This window comes from Sapajus apella, unplaced genomic scaffold (assembly GCF_009761245.1).
Source record: "Sapajus apella isolate SASKATOON/1434 unplaced genomic scaffold, GSC_monkey_1.0 scaffold65, whole genome shotgun sequence".
In the NCBI taxonomy this organism is placed as follows: domain Eukaryota; kingdom Metazoa; phylum Chordata; class Mammalia; order Primates; family Cebidae; genus Sapajus; species Sapajus apella.
The window spans coordinates 717,488-739,366 of NW_022437005.1; the positions used below are offsets into that span (position 1 = coordinate 717,488).

A 21,879-nucleotide genomic window follows, 5' to 3' on the forward strand; every position below is an offset into this window, starting at 1 on the left:
GCTCGTAGCCCTTTCTCCTTCAAGAAAAGCACCTGGATTACAACTTAATTGAGGCCTAGCTGATTTGTGGGACTAGAACAAAAAAAGTATATGAGAGTTCAAAAAAAAATAAAACATAGGGCATTCATATTAGGGATGATGTACAAAGTGGACTTCTGGGAAAAAACACCTAATCTCCCTCCTCCCTTGCCCTTCTTCCAAAAAGCAAGTACACTTGTGTTTGAGAGTCCTAATAGCAACTCTGGGGCTGTTTGTGAGGGAATGAGTGGAATGTGGAGAATACTAGACTCCCACATCTTTATTGCTGCCAGATGAAGCCAGCCCAGCAAAAGGTGGTGCTTATCTTATGACTCTTAAATTGGGATGGGAATGGGGCCGGGGAGGTGCCCGTACCTCAGATTTGGCTTTTCTAACTTGTGAATGTCACTCAGAAAACTTGTTCATTTAGGAGTTCCACAAAATTTGTTAGTCATCAAATAGCAGCGTTTTTCTTAAGTGACCACTTATGTATTGATTTGCAATAAACCCCAAGTAACTCATTTTTCACTTTATATACCTCATGCTAATATCTGTGGACAATAATCTGCCTTTTGTGTTCTTTGCTTTTCGTTTTTGTAATCTTATGTCACATGGAATGTAAAGGCCACATATATATATGTGTATATAGGAATATTTTTAAGAATATTTACTCTTGATTTCATTAAATTGACTTCTGAAGTAATTTGCCTCAATTTTGTTTCCTGGTGATTTGAGAAGAAAGTTCCTGTGATGAAATTGAAAAGGGGATAAAGGGAAGTACTTATTTTAAAACATAAGTAACCTGTGGATTGTTGAATACTGGAAAAAGAGTATTACTTTCCTGTTAACCTATGCGTCTTGTAATCCTTCAGGTTGGAAGTCGAATTGCGGACCGTGTATATGACATACCCAGGTAAGTGGTGGTGATCATAATACCATAACATCAGCTTTTGAGTGGAAATTCAAGAGGTTAAATGCCGGGAACTTGATACCTGAAATGGCAGAATCTGGAAGAATTTTCTGTGACTGGTGATTTAAATCACTCTGTAAGTCTCCTTTTTGTGTCTGGAGAGCAGATGTTTTCTTCATTGTTGCCTGAAAAAAGAAAAGAATGTATGGAAGCACAACTCGTATCTCTTTCCAAGCCTGAATCGACTTGATTTGGCCAAAAGCCAGTAATAGAAAGATTGCTGTAAAACTTGAGATACTTAACAACATGCGAATTTTTAATATTTACCTTCTAGTTCCAAAGCCTCTGTGCCTAACTGTGCCATATTGCCTGTGTTCATCATCAAGCATTAGGACATTAGGTAAATAAGGTTATCTACCACTAGGGACTCTCCAGCTATGTACTAGTGTTCTATAATTTTGACAAAGCTTTTTTAAAACAAATTGCAAAGGGGCTCTTTCTGTTCCAGTTTTTCAGGAAGAATATTATTAGTAGATAAAATTTTAAGTTTTCTTGTTATGTGTTTTTTTGAACCTATGGCCTACAATTAGATGTCTGTACCAGTGTAGCAGAACGAAGTATATTTAGAGGAGACAGCATGGCATGGAGGATGGCAGTTCCAGTTCAGGATTCAAACTGACTGAATTCAAGTGTTGACTGCTCCTTATTAGTTGAGTTTGACTTACTTAGCTTCAGACACTTAGCACAGTACTTTGAACCTGGTACCTTTTCAATAAAAGTTTAACTGTTATGTAAGTTCTTCTTTTAGTTTAACATTAATACCTAATGGTATTTCCCATGATGATTTCTAAGTGTTCCACTGCTTCAACAAGTCTGAGAAATAGGCTCTGGTATATATAACTTGTAAGGTGAGGCCAAAAAGGCAGATAATGTAACCTTCTGGAAGTTGTGTTTACTGAAATGATTTTACTAAAGAAAAAATAATTCTTAATTTATAGACTGTATTATGGACAGAGCATAACTTCTGTGTCTTTTTTTTTTTTTTTAAGAGATTTCCCCCTTGCTTTGGATCTTGGTTGTGGAAGAGGTTACATTGCACAATATTTGAATAAGGTATATTTATTCAATGACTTAATTTGCTTTGAAAAGTAAAATTGGTTAATTTTAAAGAAAGACTTTCCTAATTAGCTTGCAACATGTTTAGATTGAATTATATCAGAATTGTTCATTTGTTTTTTATTAAGTGGTAAAACCAATGGTGGTTTTCTCCCCTCTTTAGAATTTTTTTCTTTTTTTTTTTTCCCCATTTATTTATTTTATTGCATTTTAGGTTTTGGGGTACATGTAAAGAACATGCAAAACTGTTGCATAGGTACACATGTGGCAGTGTGATTTGCTGCCTTCCTCCCCATCACCTACATGTGGCATTTCTCCCCTTGCTATCTCTCCCCAGCTCCCCACCCCCCACCGCCCCTCCCCTATTTCCCCCCAACTGACCCCAGTGTGTAGTGCTCCCCTCCCTGTGTCCATGTATTCTCATTGTTCAACACCCGCCTATGAGTGAGAACATGCAGTGTTTGATCTTCTGCTCTTCTGTCAGTTTGCTGAGAATGATGGTTTCCAGGTTCATCCATGTCCCTACAAAGGACCCAAACTCATCGTTTTTGATGGTTGCATAATATTCCATGGTGTATATGTGCCACATTTTCCCTATCCAGTCTATCGTCGATGGGCATTTGGGTTGGTTCCAGGTCTTTGCTATTGTAAACAGTGCTGCAATGAACATTCGTGTGCACGTGTCCTTATAGTAGAACGATTTGTAATCCCTTGGATACGTACCCAGTAATGGGATTGCTGGGTCAAATGGAATTTCTATTTCTAGGTCCTTGAGGAATCGCCACACTGTCTTCCACAATGGTTGAACTAATTTACACTCCCACCAACAGTGCAAAAGTGTTCCTATTTCTCCACATCCTCTCCAGCATCTGTTGTCTCCAGATTTTTTAATGATCGCCATTCTAACTGGCGGGAGATGGTATCTCAATGTAGTTTTGATTTGCATTTCTCTGATGACCAGTGATGATGAGCATTTTTTCATATATTTGTTGGCCTCATGTATGTCTTCTTTTGAGAAGTGTCTGTTCATATCCTTTGCCCACTTTTGAATGGGCTTGTTAGTTTTTTTCTTGTAAATCTGTTTTAGTTCTTTGTAAATTCTGGATATCAGCCCTTTGTCAGATGGGTAAACTGCAAAAATTTTTTCCCAATCTGTTGGTTGCCGATTCACTGTAATGACTGTTTCTTTTGCTGTGCAGAAGCTGTGGAGTTTGATTAGGTCCCATTTGTCTGTTTTGGCTTTTGTTGTCAATGCTTTTGGTGTTTTGGTCATGAAGTTCTTGCCTACGCCTATGTCCTGAATGGTTTTGCCTAGATTTTCTTCTAGGGTTTTTATGGTGTTAGGTCTTATGTTTAAGTCTTTAATCCATCTGGAGTTAATTTTAGTGTAAGGTGTCAGGAAGGGGCCCAGTTTCTGCTTTCTGCACATGGCTAGCCAGCTTTCCCAACACCATTTATTGAACAGGGAATCCTTTCCCTATTGCTTGTTTTTGTCTGGTTTGTTAAAGATCAGATGGTTGTAGATATGTTGTGTTGCCTCCGAGACCTCTGTTCTGTTCCATTGGTCTATATCTCTGTTTTGGTACCAGTACCATGCTGTTTTGATTATTGTAGCCTTGTAGTATAGTTTGAAGTCTGGTAGTGTGATGCCTCCTGCTTTGTTCCTTTTGCTTAGAATGGACTTGGCTATGCGGGCCCTCTTTTGGTTCCATATGAAGTTTAAGGTGGTTTTTTCCAGTTCTGTGAAAAAGGTCATTAGTAGCTTGATGGGGATAGCATTGAATCTTTAAATTACTTTGGGCAGTATGGCCATTTTCACGATATTGATTCTTCCTAACCATGAACATGGAATGCTTCTCCATCTGTTTGTGTCCTCTCTTATTTCGTTGAGCAGTGGCTTGCAGTTCTCCTTGAAGAGGTCCTTTACGTTCCTTGTTTGTTGTATTCCTAGGTATTTTATTCTCTTTGTGGCAATTGTGAATGGAAGTTTGTTCTTGATTTGGCTCTCTTTAAGTCTGTTATTGGTGTATAGGAATGCATGTGATTTTTGCACATTGATTTTGTATCCTGAGACTTTGCTGAACTTGCTTATCAGTTTCAGGAGATTTGGGGCTGAGATGATGGGGTCTTCTAGATATACAATCATGTCGTCTGCAGATAGAGACAATTTGACTTCCTCCTTTCCTATTTGGATGCCCTTTATTTCTTTTTCTTGCCTGATTGCTCTGGCTAGAACTTCTAATACTATATTGAATAGCAGTGGTGAGAGAGGGCATCCTTGTCTGGTACCACATTTCAAGGGGAATGCTTCCAGTTTTTGCCCATTCAGTATGATATTGGCTGTTGGTTTGTCATAAATAGCTTTTATTATTTTGAGATACGTTCCATCAATACCTAGCTTATTGAGGGTTTTTAGCATAAAGGGCTGTTGAATTTTGTCAAAGGCCTTCTCTGCATCAATTGAGATAATCATGTGGTTTTTGTCTTTGGTTCTGTTTATGTGGTGAATTACGTTTATAGACTTGCGTATGTTGAACCAGCCTTGCATCCCCGGGATGAAGCCTACTTGATCATGGTGGATAAGCTTTTTGATGTGCTGTTGCAATCGGCTTGTCAGTATTTTATTGAAGATTTTTACATCTATGTTCATCATGAATATTGGCCTGAAGTTTTCTTTTCTTGTTGAGTCTCTGCCGGGTTTTGGAATCAGGATGATGTTGGTCTCATAAAATGATTTGGGAAGAATTCCTTCTTTTTGTATTGTTTGGAATAGTTTCAGAAGGAATGGTACCAGCTCCTCTTTGTATGTCTGGTAGAATTTGGCTGTGAACCCGTCTGGACATGGGCTCTTTTTGGGTGGTAAGCTCTTAATTGCTGCCTCAACCTCAGACCTTGTTATGGGTCTGTTCAGGGTTTCGGCTTCTTCCTAGTTTAGGCTTGGGAGGAGGCAAGTGTCCAGGAATTTATCCATTTCTTCCAGGTTTATTAGTTTATGTGCATAGCGTTATTTATAATAATCTCTGATGATGGTTTGAATTTCTGTGGAATCTGTGGTGATATCCCCTTTATCGTTTTTTATTGCATCAATTTGGTTATTCTCTCTTTTCTTTTTTATTAATCTGGCTAGTGGTCTGTCTATTTTGTTGATCTTTTCAAAAAACCAGCTCCTGGATTTATTGATTTTTTTGAAGGGTTTTTTATGTCTCTATCTCCTTCAGTTCTGCTCTGATCTTAGCTATTTCTTGTCTTCTGCTAGGCTTTGAGTTTTTTTTATCTTGCTCCTCTAGCTCTTTCAGTTTTGACGATAGGGTGTCAATTTTTGATCTCTCCTTGCTTCTCATGTGGGCACTTATTGCTACATATTTTCCTCTAGAGACTGCTTTAAATGTGTCCCAGAGATTCTGGTATGTTGTGTCTTCATTCTCGTTGGTTTCAAAGAACATCTTTATTTCTGCCTTCATTTCATTGTTTATCCAGTCAACATTCAAGAGCAAGTTGTTCAGTTTCCATGAAGCTGTGCGGTTCTGGGTTAGTTTTTGAATTCTGAGTTCTAACTTGAGTGCACTGTGGTCTGAGAGACTGTTACGATTTCCATTCTATTGCATTTGCTGAGGAGTGATTTACTCCCAATTATGTGGTCAATTTTAGAGTAGGTGTGATGTGGTGCTGAGAAGAATGTGTATTCTGTGGATTTGGGGTGGAGAGTTCTGTAAATGTCTATTAGGTTTGCTTGGTCCAGGTCTGAGTTCAAGTCCTGGATATCCTTGTTAATTTTCTGTCTGGTTGATCTGTCTAATAATGACAATAGGGTGTTAAAGTCTCCCACTATTATTGTGTGGGAGTCTAAGTCTCTTTGTAAGTCATTAAGAACTTGCCTTATATATCTGGGTGCTCCTGTATTGGGTGCGTATATATTTAGGATCGTTAGCTCTTCTTGTTGCATTGATCCTTTTAGCATTATGTAATGTCCTTCTTTGTCTCTTATGATCTTTGTTGCTTTAAAGCCTAATCTATCAGAGGTGAGAATTGCAACTCCTGCTTTTTTTTGCTCTCCATTTGCTTGGTAAATCTTCCTCCATCCCTTTATTTTGAGCCTTTGTGCATCCTTGCATGTGAGATGGGTTTCCTGGATACAGCACACCGATGGGTTTTGGCTTTTTATCCAATTTGCCAGTCTGTGTCTTTTGATTGGGGCATTTAGTCCATTTACATTTAGGGTTAATATTGTTATGTGCGAATTTGATACTGCCATTTTGGTGCCAGCTGGGTGTTTTGCCCTTTAGTTGAGCTGGTACTTGTTGTTCCTTTATATGTGTAGAGCCTCTTTCAGGAGCTCTTGTAGAGCTGGCCTGGTGGTGACGAAATCTCTGAGTACTTGCATGTTCCCAAAGGATTTTATTTTTCCTTCACTTATGAAGCTTAGTTTGGCTGGATAAGAGATTCTGGGTTGAAAGTTCTTTTCTTTAAGGATGTTGAATATTGGGCCCCACTCTCTTCTGGCTTGTAGGGTTTCTGCTGAGAGATCTGCTGTGAGTCTGATGGGCTTCCCTTTGTGGGTAACCCGACCTTTCTCTCTGGCTGCCCTTAGTATTTTCTCCTTCATTTCAACCCTGGTGAATCTGACGATTATGTGCCTTGGGGTTGCTCTTCTTGACAAATATCTTTGTGGTGTTCTCTGTATTTCCTGGACTTGAATGTTTGCCTGCCTTGCTAGGTTGGGGAAGTTTTCCTGGATAATATCCTGAAGAGTATTTTCCAGCTTGGAGTCATTCTCTTCGTCGCATTCAGGTACGCCTATCAAACGTAGATTAGGTCTTTTCACATAGTCCCACATTTCTTGGAGACTTTGTTCATTCTTTTTTACCCTTTTTTCTCCAGTCTTGCCTTCCCGTTTTATTTCATTGAGTTGATCTTCGACCTCTGATATCCTTTCTTCTGCTTGGTCAATTCGGCTGTTGATACTTGTGCATGCTTCACGAAGTTCTCGTGTTGCGTTTTTCAGCTCCATCAATTCACTTATATTCCTTTCTATTTTGTCCATTCTCGTTAGCATTTCGTCAAATCTTTTTTCAAGGTTCTTAGTTTCTTTGCATTTGGTTAGAACATGTTCTTTAAGTTCACAGAAGTTTCTTACTACCCACCTTCTGAAGTCTGATTCTGTCATTTCATCACACTCGTTCTCCCTCCAACTTTGTTCCCTTGCTGGCGAGGAGTTGTGATCCCTTTTAGGAGGAGAGGTGTTCTGGTTTCGGGTGTTTTCATCCTTTTTGCGCTGGCTTCTTCCCATCTTTAAGGATTTATCCACCTGTTGACTTTGTAGTTGCTAGCTTTCAGATTGGGTCTCAAATCTTTCAGATTGACGTTCTGTTTGTTGATGATGAGGTTATTTCTGTTTCTTGGTTTTCCTCCTGACAGTCTGGCCCCTCTGCTGTAGGTCTTCTGAGGTTCACTGCAGGCCCTGCTTGCCTGGGGTTCACCTGCAGCAGCTGCTGAACAGTAAGGGTGGTTACCAGTTTTCTTCTTCTGCTATCTTTGTCCCAGAAGGATACCCGCCTAGTGTCAATCTGATCTCTCTTTTATGAGGTGTCTCTTTGGATATATAGGGGTCAGGGAGCTGCTTGAGGAGACGGTCTCTTCTTTATAGGAGCTGAAATGGTGAGCTGTGAGCTCTGTTGTTCATTCAGAGCTGCTGGGCAGGTACGTTTAGGTCTGCTGCAGCAGAACTCATAAACTACTTTTTGTTCCCAGGTGCTCTGTCCCAGGGATTTAGGGCTTTATTTATGAGTTTCCGCTATGCTGCTGCCTTCTTTTTTTTTTTTCCTTCAGAGCTGCCCTGACCAACAAGGAGGCAGCCTAGTCACTGTCTGCCTGTAGAGGCTTTGCTGAGCTGGTGTGGGCTCCGCCCAGCTGCCGAGTGAACTTCCCTGCAGTCCTGTTTATATGGGTGTAGTTAGAACTGCTTTGGCGTTGGTGGCCCGCCTGTGTTGAGGCAGAGTGTCTCTGCTGTGGCGGGTTGCCTTGGCAACGGCGGGCTGCCTCGGTAATGGCGGACGCCCCTCCCCCACAGAGCTGGACCGTCCTGGGTTCAGCTGTGCTTGCTGTGAAACTCTCAATCCAGAGTTTCTGGTTGCTGTTCTTTTGTGGGGGTGGGACCAGCCGAGCCTGATCACCTGGCTCCCTGCCTCAGGGCCTTTTTTAAGTTGGTGTTCCAGTCGCCTGTTGAAGAGGCGCCGGGGTCTGTTTGTTTTCCCCTGCGGCCACTCACTGCACTGGCTTAAACAGCGGCACTGAGGTTTGTGGAGCTTTTTTTTTTTTGCCCTGGAATCTACTGTCCTGGTTCCCTGCTCAGTCCCCTTTTTAAACAGACGAATGGGCGACTTCCCGTGGCTCCAATCGCCAGCCAAAAGGGCAGCCGGACCGGTGTATTTTGTACAGAGAACTGCTGCTCCAGGGCGCTGACAAAGCAGCCGCGTGGGGCAAAGCAGCCGCGCCGGCCGGCACAGCCGCGCTGGTGACCTGTGGAGCTCCTCCGCCTGGGAATTTCCTAGTCTGTGGGCAATAAAAATGCGGCATCCACTCACCCTCTGCACTTTCACTGGGAGCTGCAATCCCGAGCTGTTCCTAAACGGCCATCTTGGATCCTCCCGTCTAGAATTTTTTTCTTTTTTTTTTTTGAGACGGAGCTTCACTCTTGTTACCCAGGCTGGAGTGCAATGGCCCCATCTCGGCTCACCACAACCTCCGCCTCCTGGGTTCAGGCAATTCTCCTGTCTCAGCCTCCTGAGTAGCTGGGACTACAGGCACGTGCCACCATGCCCAGCTAATTTTTTGTAGTTTTAGTAGAGACGGGGTTTCACCATGTTGACCAGGATGGTCTTGATCTCTTGACCTCGTTATCCACCCGCCTCGGCCTCCCAAAGTGCTGGGGTTACAGGCTTCAGGAATTTTTTTCTTAAAGTGTTTTTTCTCTGTATCCATTTTATGTTCTGTTTCTATTGATAATTTATTTGAATCTACATAAGATATATTTCTCTTTGTTCCCAGTTTGTTCACATTTTCAATAATTACAATAAAAATCAGATTTCATATAGAAAATATGATTAAGCTAACCTTTAGCTAGAAAAATATTTTATTAGTTGACTAGAAATCTTTCTGTATGATTAAATGTAAGTAGCTTTGTTAATGCTTATAACATTTTATTTTATTTTGCACTTGATAATTCAGACCATAAAGACATTAATTTATTCTTTTAGGTCCTAGGTATACGATATTGTGCTGGAAACAAAGATTAAACTGGTTTTTCTTTCTTTTTCTTTTTTTTTTTTTAAGACGGAGTCTCACTCTGTGCTCAGGCTGGAGTACAGTGGCACAATCTCAGCTCACTGCAGCCTCTGCCTCCCAGGTTCAAACAATTCTCCTGCTTCAGCCTCCCAAGTAGCTGGGGTTACAGAGGTGTACCACCATGCCCTGCTAAGTTTTCTATTTTTGGTAGGGATGTGGTTTCACCACGTTGGCAAGGCTGGTCTTGAGCTCCTGACCTCAAGTGATTCGCCTGCCTGGGCCTCCCAAAGTGCTAGGGAGACAGGCGTGAGCCACCACTCCTGGCCATAAAGTGAAATTTCTACATAAAATCTGCTTTGATAAAAACATACACTTGGGCCCGGGTGGGGAAGGGCATGGTGAGGCTTTTAAAACACTGTTATTGGTAATAGTAAATGCCATAGAAATGGTGCACTTATTAAAGTACAACAGGAATTAAGGAAAAAGAAAAATCAGTAGGGATTCACGTGGTCAAGGCTTCTCAGAGGGCACAGAATCTGACCTGGATTTGAAAGAATTTGAGTCGGTGCTTCCTGGCTTTGGAAGTCAGGACATGGCAGGAGGAAAGGCACAGAGGTAGAATGCTGTAGGGTGTGATCTAGTGATGTTTAAGGAAGACTGATTTGGGGATGGCATTCAAGAAAGATTGAAGATGCAAAAGGACAGAGAAACAAACCCATTAGAATGCTGTGTTAAAGACATTACAGGAGTGAGAAATAAAGTCCTGCCACCCATTAAGAGCCAGCACATATAAATGATGAGATGTATGGGAGACCTAGAAGCATCAACAGAACTTGATGACTGATCAGATATGGTAGGCAAGCAAATCTGTTCTTTCAGTTACTCAGGCCAAAAACATTTTTATTGATTTCTCTTATTTCTTTCTCTTTCACATCAAATCCATCAGCAGCTTTTATTTCATTTCAAAATATAACCAAAGTCTACCTCTTCTTGCCACCTTCCCCATCACCATGTTGTCCAGCTACCATCACCTCTTGCCTAGATTATTGTAGTAACCTTCTACTGGTCTCCCTGTGTCTACCTTTGTCCCTGACAGTCTGTTCTCCTGGCAAAGTAATCCTCTTGAAACACAAATCAAATCATTGTTAGTCCTCTGCCCAGAACTATTAGTTTCTCATCTAACTTAGTAGTCATCCAGAGTCCTAATCCATAAGACCCTCAGGACTCTGTTTTTTTTAATCATGTCTCTGGTCCTGTCTTCTTCCTTTCACTTCCAACTTTTCAGCAATCCTGGCCTCCTTGCAGTTTCTCAAATAGGCCAGGGCTTTGCATTGCTCTTTTTCTCTATGCTCTTCCCTGTCAGATTCATACTCAGCTGGCCGCATCAAAGATTCCTCCAGTGAGTGCTTTAGAAAATAGTGGCCCTGCTCTCTGCTGACTAGTTGCTTTATTTGTTCCCATAGTACTTGCAAGCTCCTGATGTATATTTAGTATATTTTTTCTTATCGGATTTGCTCATTTTTGATCCCCACTAAATCCTAGTACCTAAATCACAATGAAGATTTATTAAATGACTATTGCAAGATAACTTTAGAGTTAAAGTTATACCTTTTGTGACTGGAAAAAGTCAGGGGATGTGATATGGCAAGGAGCATGGGATCATTCCTATTTTAGATATTTGAGTTTGAGGTGACAGTGGAATATGTTAGTATTAATAGCTGGCAGGTAGTTGGAAATGTGGAACTGGAATTGGGATATTGAGGTTAAGAGCATTGACTTGAAGTCAGATAGGGCTTCAGACTTCAGCTCTGCCACTGTCTTGTGCCCTTGAACCTTGAACCAATCGATTGCTCTAGACCTCAGTTTCTATAAAATATGGTCAATAAAACCCATCGCGAAAGCTTGGTAAGAAGTGAGACAAGGTAAATCTGTCAAAGGCAGGCTATGGTTTTTTTTGGAAGTCTTTTTCAGAAGTGACAACTGAAGCCATAGAAATTGGTAAGTTCAGCCGGGGGTGGTGGCTCACACCCGTAATCCCACCACTTTGAGAGGCCGAGGCAGGTGGATCACCTGAGGTCAGGAATTCAAGACCAGCCTGACCAACATGGTGAAACCCTGTCTCTACTAAAAAAAGAAAAATGAAAAGAAATAGGTAAGCTCTTTGCAGCAAGAATATAGCAAGGAACCTTCTGCAATTTTAGTTAGGGTTGGTAGAAAGAGGAGGAGCCAACAAAGATGCCAGGAATAGTAAGATGGAAAGTATCTTAGTAAGGTAACTTGATTGTTGAAAGTGAAAATGCACTGAAGCCAGTTTAAACACAGAGACATTTGTTACAGAGGGGCTCCTATGTAACTCAGGGATCCAGAAGTAGAGTCAGGCCTCACAAGAGATGGGAACTTTGAAACACCGGAACAACATTCCTCTTGTTCACATGCACTCTGGTATTACATGAATGCTGTCTGGTTGCTTTCATTCTTTTTACTCCCTGTAGTCTATCCCTAGTAGTGTTCATCATTGTGTGTGGTTCCGTATGAATACCCTATACCCAGTGGTGAGCTGAAGCTAGCGTAGACCAGCCTATGAGAGCCATTCGTTAGCATCTCTTCCCAACCTCTGTTCTGTGACATTGTATTGATAGCTTGACATCAGCCCTAGTGGGAATATTTATACCATGGAAGTTGGCAAATGCTACAAAGGAGTCCCCCATCGAGCCAGCATACCACTGCCTTCATCCTGAAGTCTAAATGCTCTTCCAACTCCAGGGAACTCTGCTATTATCTTGAAGTCTCTTAGTCTAAATTTTCAAGTGAGAGACGGTGATAGATGGTCCTATTGATCTAATTCTTCACCCTTCACAGGAGTGTGCTAGAGCTGGCTTGTGAGAGCCATTGAGCACATCTCTTCCCAGCTCCGTACTTAGCCACATCATGTTGGTGGCATGAAATCCACTGTTGTTTGAGTGCTTCATGGACATTGGCAAACAGGGCACTTACTTTTCTTTCTTTTTTCTTTTTCTTTTCTTTTCTTTCTTTTTTTTGAGAACCCGTATTTAAACATTGACTTGCATACCAGTTGCCCTCAGGTAATCTGCAGTGACTAAGTAATGGTAGGGTTTTTGTGGTAGGGGAGATCCCTTTCCAAGTTGGGGGGCAGGGAAGTGGGTGTGGATAAAGTAAAAAAGGACTGGCTTCTCTAATAGAGGAGGGCAGCCACAATAGAAGTTTCTAAAGAAGCTTCTAGGAGTCTGTTGACAATGCTGTGCTTCAAAGAGGTCAGGTGAAGCCAGACAGAGTAGTGAGCAGAGACTGCAGATAGCGTTAGGAGTGCAGTGAACGCAAAGAGATACTCAGAATGGGGAGAAAGGATTTAGGAAGAAGTAGAGTTGTGGATTATAAACCAAACAACCAGAAGGTGCCTAGAGGGAGGAGATTTTTGATAATTGGAAAGCTTATGCATGTTTTAAGGTGAAGGAAGGAGGCAAGACAGAGATTAAAGATTGATAGATGGAGATAGGGGAGCAGGATCATGGAGAAAAGAGAGCTGAAGGGAAAGTGTTTTTCTAGTACGGAAATAGCCCAGTCTCCTTTCTTTTTGGAAGGAAGAGAGGGTAGATGAAACAGGGAAAATGCAACCACTTAAGCCCCACCCTAAGCCTTTGTGTCTGGAAGTCTTTCATTACTCTGTAAACTCCATGAATGAACAACTAAAAGGCAGGAAATGCACTGAGGGTCCTTTGTGGCACAAGATGGGGAAACTGGCTCTTAGCATGTTATGCAATGTAAAAGTTAATACAGAAGCCCTCTCCTAGTTTAGTGAATTCAGGATGTTGAATCTGCATATTCATGTTCTCTATTTTATTACATATAATTAAATATAGCAAAAGATATGTGTTACGAAAAGTATTTGTGTACCATACTGGTTTTATGTGAAAAATACCCTTACAAAGCTGAAAATTATAATTAATTATAAATATAAAATTATAAAATATAAATACTTATTATTAATATTTATAAGTGTAATTAATTATAATTAATACTTTTACCTTTAGAAATGTAAAGCAATTGTTTGTTACTGGATTTGCTTGTTTCAGCTTTAGTTATTCCATTTCAGGAAACTGTTGGAAAGTTTTTCCAAGCCGACATTGCAGAAAATGCTTTGGTAGGTAGCTTTTTAACACTTTTGGTTTCTAATCTCATGATTTGTTTCTTCGTACTTTATTTCTTCATTTTTATTTTCTTCAAACTAGCTTTCTTTTCTGACACATAAAAAGGAACTAATACAGGAAATAGCAAGGACAAAGGAAAAATCACCTCTAGTCCCACCATTCAGAGGCAACCATTTCTCTGTATTTGTGACATAACTGTCCCCACCTCCACACACAATTGTTTATGACCATTACTATGCTAATATTCCATGTTATTTACAGCACGTCATTTTTTTGTCAGTGAATTTGTACAGATATGTCATATATCATCTTTTTAAATGGCTACATGGTATTCTAATATATGAATACTTCATAGTTTATTTAGCTAAACTTTCTATTGAAAGGCAGTTACATTTCTAGTTTCTTAATAATCAACACTGCAGTGGACATCCTTATGTGAAACAACTTTATATGTTTGATTTAGTTTTTCCCTGGGTATAAAGTCCTGGAGGCAGAATTTATGGATTCATTTTGATGTTCATTTAAAAATTTTTGACATACATCTTCAAACTGTCCTTAGAAAGTTTGGACGATGAAAAAGGTACTTTTTACTCCTTTGCTTTGGCAACACTGGGCCAGTCTTTTTGTCTTCGTCAATCTGACAGCTACCAATGTCTTTTGACTATTGGTATTTCTTTTGAATTTTGTAAATAATTTTGTGACATGGCTGCACCTTGTCCTTCATCTACTTTAGCTGTCATGTGTTCTTATTCTAGGTGATTTGTAAGAGCTTGGTTTTTAGGGATATTAATCCTTCATTATATATGTTGTAAATATTTTCCTCAGTTGTTTACATTGTTTATTGTTTTGTATTAATAGAAATTTTTGGCCGAGCATGGTGGCTTACGCCTGTAATCCAAGCACTTTGGAGGCCAAGGCAGATGGATCACCTGAGGTCAGGAGTTCAAGACCAGCCTGACCAACACGGTGAAACCCCATCTTAAAAAAAAAAAAAAAAAATTTTTTTAATTAGTTTATCATCAAATATATCAGTCTTTTCCTTTCCAGTTTCTGGCTGCTATGTTTACCTAGGCTTTTTCATCGAAGGGTAAAATAATGTCCTGTCCACCCATATTTTATCTAGTACTTCAGTTACTTAACTAAAACTTTCAGCCTTCTTTTTTTTTCTTTTCTTTTTTTTTTTTTTTCTGAGACAGAGTCTTGCTCTGTCACCCAGGCTGGAACATGGTGACACAATCTTGGCTCACCTCTGCCTCCCAGGTTCAAGTGATTCTCCTGTCTCAGCCTCCTGAGTAGCTGAGATTGCAGGTGCATGCCACCACAACCAGCTAATTTTTGTATTTTTATTTGAGATGGGGTTTCATTATGTTGGCGAGGCTGGTCTTGAATTCCTGATCTTCAGTGATCTGCCCGCCTTGGCTTCCCAAAGTGCTGGGATTATAGGAGTGAGTCACCATGCCCAGCCAAACTTTCGGCCTTCTGAAATTTGTTTGGTGTGAGGTGGGTATCCTGTTTATATTGTTTCAACTAGTTAGCCGTTTTTTTCTGGCTGATGTTAAGTCATTTAAGAAATGCTTTTTGGGTGCCTTCTCTGTGCCACCTTTGGGAAGTCGGATAGAAACTGCCAAGTAAATAGATCATTGACTTCAATTTAACAGTGATTGTGTTATTATTAATTGAGAGTCTACATAAATGTGGTTTTGATCTTTTGTTTTTTTACTGTTAGAAAAATTCCTTAGAAACAGAAATTCCTACTGTCAGCGTTTTAGTTGATGAAGAATCCCTTCCCTTCAGAGAAAACACATTTGACCTGGTGGTTAGCAGTTTAAGGTTGGTAATCCACTTTTTAAAAACCATATGTTATAAATAGATCATTTATGTCATAAAGGTTTTGAACCTGAGTTTTTATGTTAGCTCATCTGCTTGCTATTTGCAGGTGACTAATTATGTTACTTTCAGTTTTCCCATAAGTATGACAGAACTATAATATGATCTCCTTAGTTTTTAAAGTATCTAATACTTGTTGAAAGCCTTAAGAACGATAAATACGAGCTTAACACAGTATGGTTTGAAATGGGCATTCAGTTCTATCCCGGAACTCAGCATAAGGGGATGCAGTTCTACAGGAAAGTGTGACCATACTCTGCAGAGACTGAGAATATGACTTTTACTGTCACACATGACTACACTGTAAGTAAGAGTAGAATCAAAAGAAAATTCAAGGGCTAGGCGCAATGGCTTATGCCTGTAATCCTGGTACTTTGGGAGGCCAAGGTGGGCAGATCGCTTGAGGCCAGGAGTTTGAGATCAACCTGGGCAACATGGTGAAACACTGTCTCTACTAAAACTACAAAAATTAGCGAGGTGTCATGGCATGTACCTGTAATTCCAGCTGCTCCAGAGGCTGAGGCATGAGAATTGCTTGAACCTAGGAGGCAGAGGTTGCAGTGAGCCGAGATTGTGCCACTGCACTTCAGCCTGGACAACAGAGCAAGACTCCATCTCGAAAAAAAAAGAAAGAATATTCAAGAGATTTATTAAATTTCAGTATATATAGCTCTGGTTTTTGTTTATTTTCACTACCTTAAAAAAAAAAAATGGATGTACCACATACCTACTAGAATGGCCAAAATCCAGGACACTGACAACAGTAATAAATGGTGGTAAGGATGTGGAGTTCATTACTGGTGGGAATGCAAAATAGTACAGGCACTTTGCAAGATAGTTCAGTGGTTTCCTACAAAACTAAACATACTCTTACCATACAATCCAGCTCCTTGTTGTTTACCCAAAAGAGATGAAAACTTATGTTTATGCAAAAACCTGCACACAAATGTTTATAGCAGCTGTATTCATAATTGCCAAAACTTGGAAGCAGCCAAGATATCCTTCATTAGGTGAATGGATAAACTTTGTTATATCCAAACAACAGAATATTCAGCACTAAAAAGAAATTGTCAAGCCATTAAAAGATATGGAGAAAACTTAAATGCATATTACTGAATGACAGAAGCTAATCTGAAAGGCTATACGGTGTGTAATTCCAACTGTGATATTCCGAAAAAGTAAACTCTGGAGACAGTAAAAAGATTGGTGATTGCCAGGGGTGGTATGTGGGAAGGATAAATAGGTGGAGCACAGAGGATATTTAGGGCAGTAAAGCTACTCTATGATACTGTTATAATATAGGATATATGACATTATATATTTGTCCAAACCCTTAGAATATACACCACCAAGAGTGAACCTTAATGTAAATTACGGACTTGGGGGAAATGACATGTCAGTTTGGTTCATCGGTTGTAACAAATGTACACTCTGGAGATACTGATAATAGGGGAGGCCATGCATGTGCGGGAATAGGAGGATGTAAAAAAATCTCTGTGCCTTCCTCTTAATTTTGCTGTAAACCTAAAACTGCTCTCAAATATAATTAAAAATAAAGTCTTAAAAATCGACTTTTTAAAAAAGGAGATGTTAATTGGAAAACTCACAGAATCAAGCTTTTGATGAATTATGCTATTTGCCTTGAGAAAATTTAGGTCTGCAAATAATTCTTTTTTCTAAGAAAATCTGGCTTGGAATAATACTATATTTCTGTAGCTTAATTGATTTAACTGATATGCTTTGAGCATTTTTACTACTTTTTACAAATAAGGTCTCAGAATAATACTGTTTAGATAAAATGCCTAAGTACAAATGACTTTTACATAATTCAGTGATGAAGAATTAGAAAATAATCATACTAGATTCTTTTACTTAAGCAAAGTGATATATTGACATGGGGAATTTTCTGGTGTGACACAAGGAAGGTTTTCCGCTAGGAATATTTATTTACTTTTTAAATTAATTAATTAATTAATTAATTAATTTTGAGATGGAGTCTCACTCCTGTTGTGTAGGCTGGAGTACAGTGGTGTGATCTCAGCTCACTGCAACCTCCACCTCCTGGGTTCAAGTGATTCTCCTTCCTCAGCCTGCTAAGTAGCTGGGATTACAGGCAAGTGCCATCACACCTGGCTAATTTTTGTATTTTTAGTAGAGACGGGGTTTCAACATGGCTGGTCTTGAACTCCTGACATCAAGTGATCCACCCGACTTGGCTTCCCAAAGTGCTAGGGTTACAGGCATAAGCCACCACGTCCAGCTAATTTTTGTATTTTTAGTAGAGATGGGGTTTTGCTATATGGGCCAGGCTGGTCTCGAACTGCTGACCTCAGGTGATCCATCTGCCTTGGATTCCCAAAGTGCTAGGATTATAGGCGTGAGCCACCATACCTGGCCCTCTAGGAATATTTATAATTTTGAAATGTGTATGAATATAGTTAGTGGATTTTGATAGGCAATTTCAAAATTTGAAGTTTAACACCTTTTTATGGGTTATACTGGTGATAATTTTACTAATTAATTGTGCCAATTAAGCTAAAACAAATCTATATTCTCTTATTTTAGTTTGCACTGGGTGAATGACCTTCCTAGAGCACTTGAGCAGGTAAGAAAACTTACGTTCATTCAACTATCCTGTATTATTTTCTTTATTGTTAGAAACCTACAGATGTTTCAGATTTCACAAACTATTTACTTGTAGGGCTGACAGTTGGAGAATGGAATCAGTGTAATCACCTGGTGCCACTTGATATATTAGTAGTACATTGGGCAACTCTCCTTTCCCTCAGAATTTAAGAAATCTAATTGTAGAGATAAGTTTTAAATATTTATGAAAAGCTTAGGAACTGTGCAAGATAATGTTGATATCATAAGACATTTTCTGTGTAGATTTCTTCTAGCCCTTAATTGCCTATAAACTTTTTGTGAGTAGGAACCTACTTATTTATATGTATATTTTCCCCATGTCTTATACTCAGAGAGTGCTAGGTAAATTTTTATTGTGACACTTATCAATAAATAGGTGAGAGGTAGGTAAAAAGTATGTGTTCAAAGGAGAGAACAAGATTACTGTGGCGTGAAGTGGCCTAGAAAAGCTTCAAGAGGAAAGTACTTGAACAAGGCCTTAGGGGTAGGTAAGACTTGATCGGGAAGGCATTCTAAGAAGGCAGAATCACAGAATAGGTGGAGAGGTACAAGAGCCTCATCAGCATGAAGGAACAAAGAGGAAACCTGTTTGGGGGACTAGTATAGTGCTGGGAAATGAGGTGTGATGTATTGGGACAGGATTTAGGAGGTACTTGAGTGTCAGGTTAAGGAATTTGGGGTTGATGCAATTCAGAGCCACTGGAGAACTTTGAAGAGGAAAATGACATAATTACAAAGCTGGTGGGCAAAATAATAATGGCCATATCTGAACACATACGATTTTCTAGTTTCCAGTTATTGTGCTCTGTTTTACATTTGTGTTAAATAGCTCTGCGAGATGTATTTATTTTGCTGATTAGAAACTGATGCCTGGGCCAGGTGCAGTGGCTCATACATGTAATCCCATCAGTTTGGGAGCCCAAGAGGGGTAGATCACTTGAGGTCAGGAGTTTAAGACCAGCCTGGCCAACACGGTGAAACCCTGCCTCTACTAAAAATACAAAAATTAGCCAGGGATCGTGGCAGGGAGGTGCTTGTGGCAGCCTCCCAGCTACTAGGGAGGCTGAGGCAGGAGAATCTCTTGAACCCAGGAGGCGGAGGCTGCAGTGAGCTGAGATGGCACCATGGCACTCCAGCCTGGGCGACAGAGACTCCTTCTCAAAAAAAAGAAAAGAAACTGATTCCTGGAGAAGTTTAAATTGAAGGGAGACTGTTTCAGTGGTCCAAGCATGAGATAAACTAAACCTAGGTGGTAATGGTAGGAGTTAAAAGGAAGAGTAATTAGGACTCCACAAAGAAAAAATCAACAGTTTGGTGGCTGGTTAGATCTAAAGACCAAAGGGAGGAGCCAAAGCTCACTTTAAAGTTTTGAGTCTAGATTAGTCAAAGTAGGGGAAAGAATGTTAATGATCAGATAAGGGGACTAGGAAATGGTAATAGAAATATGGCAGTTGGAGAGGGGAACTGATTTGATAAATATGTGTTTTCCTTGTGGGGGCTGGAGGGAGCAGGGGGTGGTAAGTATGCTGAGAGACAAATGTCCAGGGAATAGGGAGTTGAAGATGATTTTAGACTTCTGGGAAGATGGCCAAGCTGAACATAGAGATTGGAAAGTGGTCATTGTGAAATGACGGGAGTTGGTAAGCCATCTGAGGAAGATGAGGGCTGCAGACTGCTGAGGACTAAGTCTTACGTACTTGGTTTAGTAGAGTCTGATAACATGAAGAGGAAGTAACACAAAAGGTGAAGAAGGGAAGGAACCGAAGGTTTTACAAATTATTTACGTAATAATGCTTTTAATTGCTTCATGATATATCAAATATAAATTTAAGACAGTGCTTTTATTAGAAGAGCCTACTGTGATTTGGATTCTGGTTTCCTTCAGAATCTACCTTTTCCTACAGTGGTCCTCATAGCTGAGAATAGTCAGAGTTTAGTTACAGCTTGTAGTCTAAGAGAGTAAGCAAAACTTGTGATTCTGGAATTCACTCCGGCCATTATTTTTCTTAACTTACCAGTTAAAACTTGGTTTTGTTTTAAAGCTGGAAAATAAATTACTTCTTTCAAAAGAAAACGAATGTGTTACTAGGTTAACGCTGTGAATCATAATGATTTCTCTGTAGCTTTTTCTACATAATAAGGCACCCTAACTTGATGGCTTCTAACAACTATGTAGCTTACGATTTTGTGGGTTGGCAGTTGGGGCTGGATTTGGTTACGAAATCTGGGTCTGGCTTGGCTCATCCATGTGTCTGTGATCAGCTGCCAGATTGTCTGGGAGCTGGCTAGTTTGGAGGGCCTCGGCGCGCACAGCTGGCTAATCTCTGCTCCACATCTCTCCTCCTCCGCTAGGCTAGCTCAGACTTATTCTCACATCGTGGCTGGGCTGGGCTCCAAGAGAGCAGGTGGAAGCATGCAACACATTTGAGACCTAAACTTGGAACTGGCACACTGTCACTTCCACTGCATTCTTTTGGCCAAAGCAAGTCACAAGGCCAGCCAAGATTCAAGGAGAGGGGTAATAGACTCCCTATCTTGATGAAACTTGTTAGAAAATGACATTTCAGAGGCCATAGATACAGGCCTGTTTGTGATTTTTGCAGCCTATCCCAATTAAAATTTTTTTCTTTCAGTATTTTTCTGATTATAAAACTAAGTTGTACCGATTAGAAAACCTGAAAACATACAACATTTTTGTAGGCATTAATATTATTAGTGAATTTATAGTTGTCTTTCCAACTATATTATGTATGCATCATGATTTTCTGACAGCTGGTTGCATTGGATGTTATTTATTAAATTATCTGATTATTAATTTGGCAGAATAAGAATGGTAATCATAAAATGTTGATTAGACACTATATATTTTTAACATTTATATGTGTACAATTTTGAATCATGTTATCGTATTTATTACAGATTCATTATGTTTTAAAACCAGATGGAGTATTTATTGGTGCCATGTTTGGAGGTGACACACTCTATGAACTTCGGTGTTCCTTACAGTTAGCAGAGACGGAAAGGGAAGGAGGATTTTCTCCACACATTTCTCCTTTCACTGCTGTCAATGACCTAGGACATCTGCTTGGGAGAGCTGGCTTTAATACTCTGACTGTGGTAACTATCAAGTTAATCAAGCTGCCCATTACTTACATAGTTCAAAAATAACTTCTTTTCATTTTAAAGATAGAAAACTATATGTGTTCATGGTTTTATGGCACTGTTTCTCTCCTTTTTTTTTCTTTTTTTAATGGAAAAGCTCTGATTGACAATGTTTAGTTGGTATAACACATCTTAATTGATACAAGGTAGAAATGTATAATTTTTTACTGTTATCTAAAAAAGTAGCTCAAAAAATGTATCATAGTTAATAAGAAGGGAAGTTTCTAAACATACAACTCCATCAGAATCTTCAAATCCAGTGTTAGGTGTAAAAAGGGCCTTAGAGTATTCCATATTATAGGAAGAAAAGGGGATACATAGGGGAGCCTGTAGTATTACTACCAACAACTACCCCCAAACAGTGCCATATGAAGCAGAAAGGAGAGAAGGTATGTTCTCAAGCCTAGGGTGAAATCAAGGCTAGAGAAGGTAGGACAGGGTGCTGTACTCCAATTAAGGCTGGAGAAAGCTCGAAAGAGCCCTAGGCAGTCAGTGAGTAATATCTAAGAAGTCAGCATGGTACAGTGACAGGGTAGGACAGTAGGACATTGGTGTCCAACAGGAGTAACTTGGATCCTTCCTGTCTCTTTACTAGACAGGGAAATTTGAGTAATTTACTTACCTTTTTAAGCACTTACTTCTTTTAAAAATGCAAATATTACTCACCTCAGGTGGCTATAAATATTTAAAGCG

General features: G+C 39.8%; 1 protein-coding gene across 6 annotated transcripts in view; it reads left to right on the forward strand.

Moving 5' to 3' along the window:
* NDUFAF5 (NADH:ubiquinone oxidoreductase complex assembly factor 5) overlaps positions 1-21,879 on the forward strand; it is a 40,614-nt gene that overhangs the window by 1,395 nt on the left and 17,340 nt on the right. For 3 of the 6 annotated variants that reach the window (XR_004259827.1, XM_032248019.1, XM_032248022.1), the window contains exons 2-7: positions 891-931; positions 1,978-2,041; positions 13,437-13,484; positions 15,218-15,321; positions 17,944-17,983; positions 20,944-21,141. Coding sequence is in view for 5 of the 6 variants with exons in the window: in XM_032248019.1 (XP_032103910.1) it covers positions 891-931; positions 1,978-2,041; positions 13,437-13,484; positions 15,218-15,321; positions 17,944-17,983; positions 20,944-21,141 (495 nt within the window). In the remaining variant the exon portion in view is untranslated. Of the gene's footprint in view, positions 1-511; positions 532-890; positions 932-1,977; positions 2,042-13,436; positions 13,485-15,217; positions 15,322-17,943; positions 17,984-20,943; positions 21,142-21,879 lie in introns of those variants that run through there. The other 3 variants (XM_032248024.1, XM_032248020.1, XM_032248023.1) reach the window with 3 other exon arrangements.